This window comes from Apium graveolens, chromosome 9 (genome assembly GCF_009905375.1).
Source record: "Apium graveolens cultivar Ventura chromosome 9, ASM990537v1, whole genome shotgun sequence".
Taxonomy (NCBI): Eukaryota; Viridiplantae; Streptophyta; class Magnoliopsida; order Apiales; family Apiaceae; genus Apium; species Apium graveolens.
Window position 1 is genome coordinate 5,576,166 of NC_133655.1, and position 2,062 is coordinate 5,578,227.

Genomic DNA, 2,062 nt, shown 5'->3' on the forward strand with positions numbered 1-2,062 from the left:
TGTTTCACAAAATGATAATTTTTATTCAGAAAGTACAGTACATAAGAATTAGGCTGTTCAACCAACAAACCAGTGTTTTGAACTGACTGTCAGGAACAAAATATGTAAGATAGTAGAATATTGTAGATGGTGATCAGCTAATGCGGCGGCACAGAGTAACTCCGTCACCAACAGGCAGCATGCAAATCTCGATCCTTGGATCAACAGCCAAGGCTTTGTTTAGCTCAATCACGAAGTCTCGATAGTATCTGACGTATTTTCTCATAGAAGTATCAGCTGGAACAGCCACTGAGCCGTTCCATAGAGTGTTGTCGTAGCCGATTAGTCCACCGATTTTTACTAAATCTATCAATCGTGTGTGGTAGTTGATGTAATTGTCTTTGTCTGCGTCCACAAAGATGAAATCGAATGTTCCGTGGTACTTCCCCTGCAATTTCATAAGTTTACGAGGTTTTCTGTTATGTACGGGAATTTTGTGCACAAGGTACGGATACGTATGTTGATGTGAATGAATATACTTACGTCTTGGATCATTTGATCGAGAACTGGTAAAGCAGGACCCTCTCGAAAATCGATTTTATGAGCAACTCCGGCCTTCTCAATTATCGGAAGACCAATTTCGTAATTCTCTCTGTTTATGTCCATTGCCAAGATCTGCACCGTTTTAAACGTAAAAAGAATAAATTTAGGATTAAAAACATCATATTACAACCTTATTCTCATTCTCGTTAACTGGATTGAAATCTCCTGATCCAAACGGTCTTTAAATATCTAAGAATTTGTCATTTGTGCATGTAAATTTATATGATTACAAATTACGATCACTAGAGGTAAACGAGCAACAAACTGCGAATATGTACCTTTCCGTCGTCAGGAAGAGCAAGGGCAGTGGCGAGTAGGGAGTAACCGGTATAAACTCCGATCTCCATGGTGTTTTTAGCATTTATCAGCTTCAAAAGCATGTTCAGAAACTGCCCTTCATCAGCAGACGTTGTCATAAGATTCCATGGATGTTTGGCAGTCACTTCTCTGAGCTCTTTCATGGCCTCTGGTTCTCTTGGGTACACGCTTGTTTCAAGAATATACTAAAAATGTACAAACAAAACAAAGTAAAAAATTAATCAAGAAACTCCATTTCAGTAAATTAGTTGATATTTGAGTACTATGATAAAAAGGGAAGTTGAATGCATAAATATATGTCACATGTAATTACAAATTCGCACTTGCAAAACACATATTTTTTTACTAGGAGTGAATCTGATTACAGGCAAATAAGACTTGCGTCTAGAGCCCCCGATACATAATAACCCCAGAAATTTCAAAATTCTTTAAGTAAATATATATGAATTTTCATGATATATGTATATTAGAACCCCGTAAACTGATTTCGATTAAGTCTCTTCGAATCTCAGGACCGGCCCTTCAGTTGCATAGCGTTTTTAAGCGATGTGTACCTGATACAGGGCATCACTTTGTAGAAGGCTCTTGTGGCCAACTTGTTGATGTTTGGATTCACCTGATTCTGCCATTACAGTATCAAAACTAGAACTTTTTGTTTTCTGGTTATAGAAGCTCCGTTGATAAAAATTAACAAATCTTAACCTAAGTTTTGGAAGACAGAAATTGAAGGGTATATATTGAAAATGAGTCCCGGTTCAACCGGAGTTACATACTTGCATAGTTGGGAGACCGGTTCAATAACCCGGTTGGGGTTGGTGATGTGGGTCCCACTACTTTATTCTTATGAAAATATGGATGAGGAATGGGTAGGATTGGGTGAAAAATGAAAAGTAGGCACACTCTCTGGAGTCTAGTTTGAAATTCAGGTAGCCCAACACCTCTCGGTATAATTGTATCTCTCTCGATTCTTATACCGAATATTATTAAGGAAAATGTTAAATTTAAAATAATTTTTTAATTGCAGAGTAAACGACATGTGAAAGACTAAAAATGATCTTCTTAGATATACATCAATAATTCAAGTAAAAGTTAATATGAGGATAATTCAGTCATTACAGAACTCTTTTGCTCTTAAAATTAATATCATGTTATAGATTTAACA

General features: G+C 36.6%; 1 protein-coding gene across 1 annotated transcript; it reads right to left on the minus strand.

Moving 5' to 3' along the window:
• LOC141686934 (caffeoyl-CoA O-methyltransferase-like) lies at positions 1 to 1,612 on the minus strand. The gene is made up of 4 exons (XM_074492046.1): positions 1,455 to 1,612; positions 861 to 1,085; positions 523 to 654; positions 1 to 427 (listed from the first exon to the last, which is right to left on the minus strand). Exons 1-4 carry the CDS (start codon positions 1,527 to 1,529, stop codon positions 134 to 136), a joined length of 726 nt encoding a protein of 241 aa, XP_074348147.1. The 5' UTR covers positions 1,530 to 1,612; the 3' UTR covers positions 1 to 133.
• Positions 1,613 to 2,062: the final 450 nt, after the last annotated feature.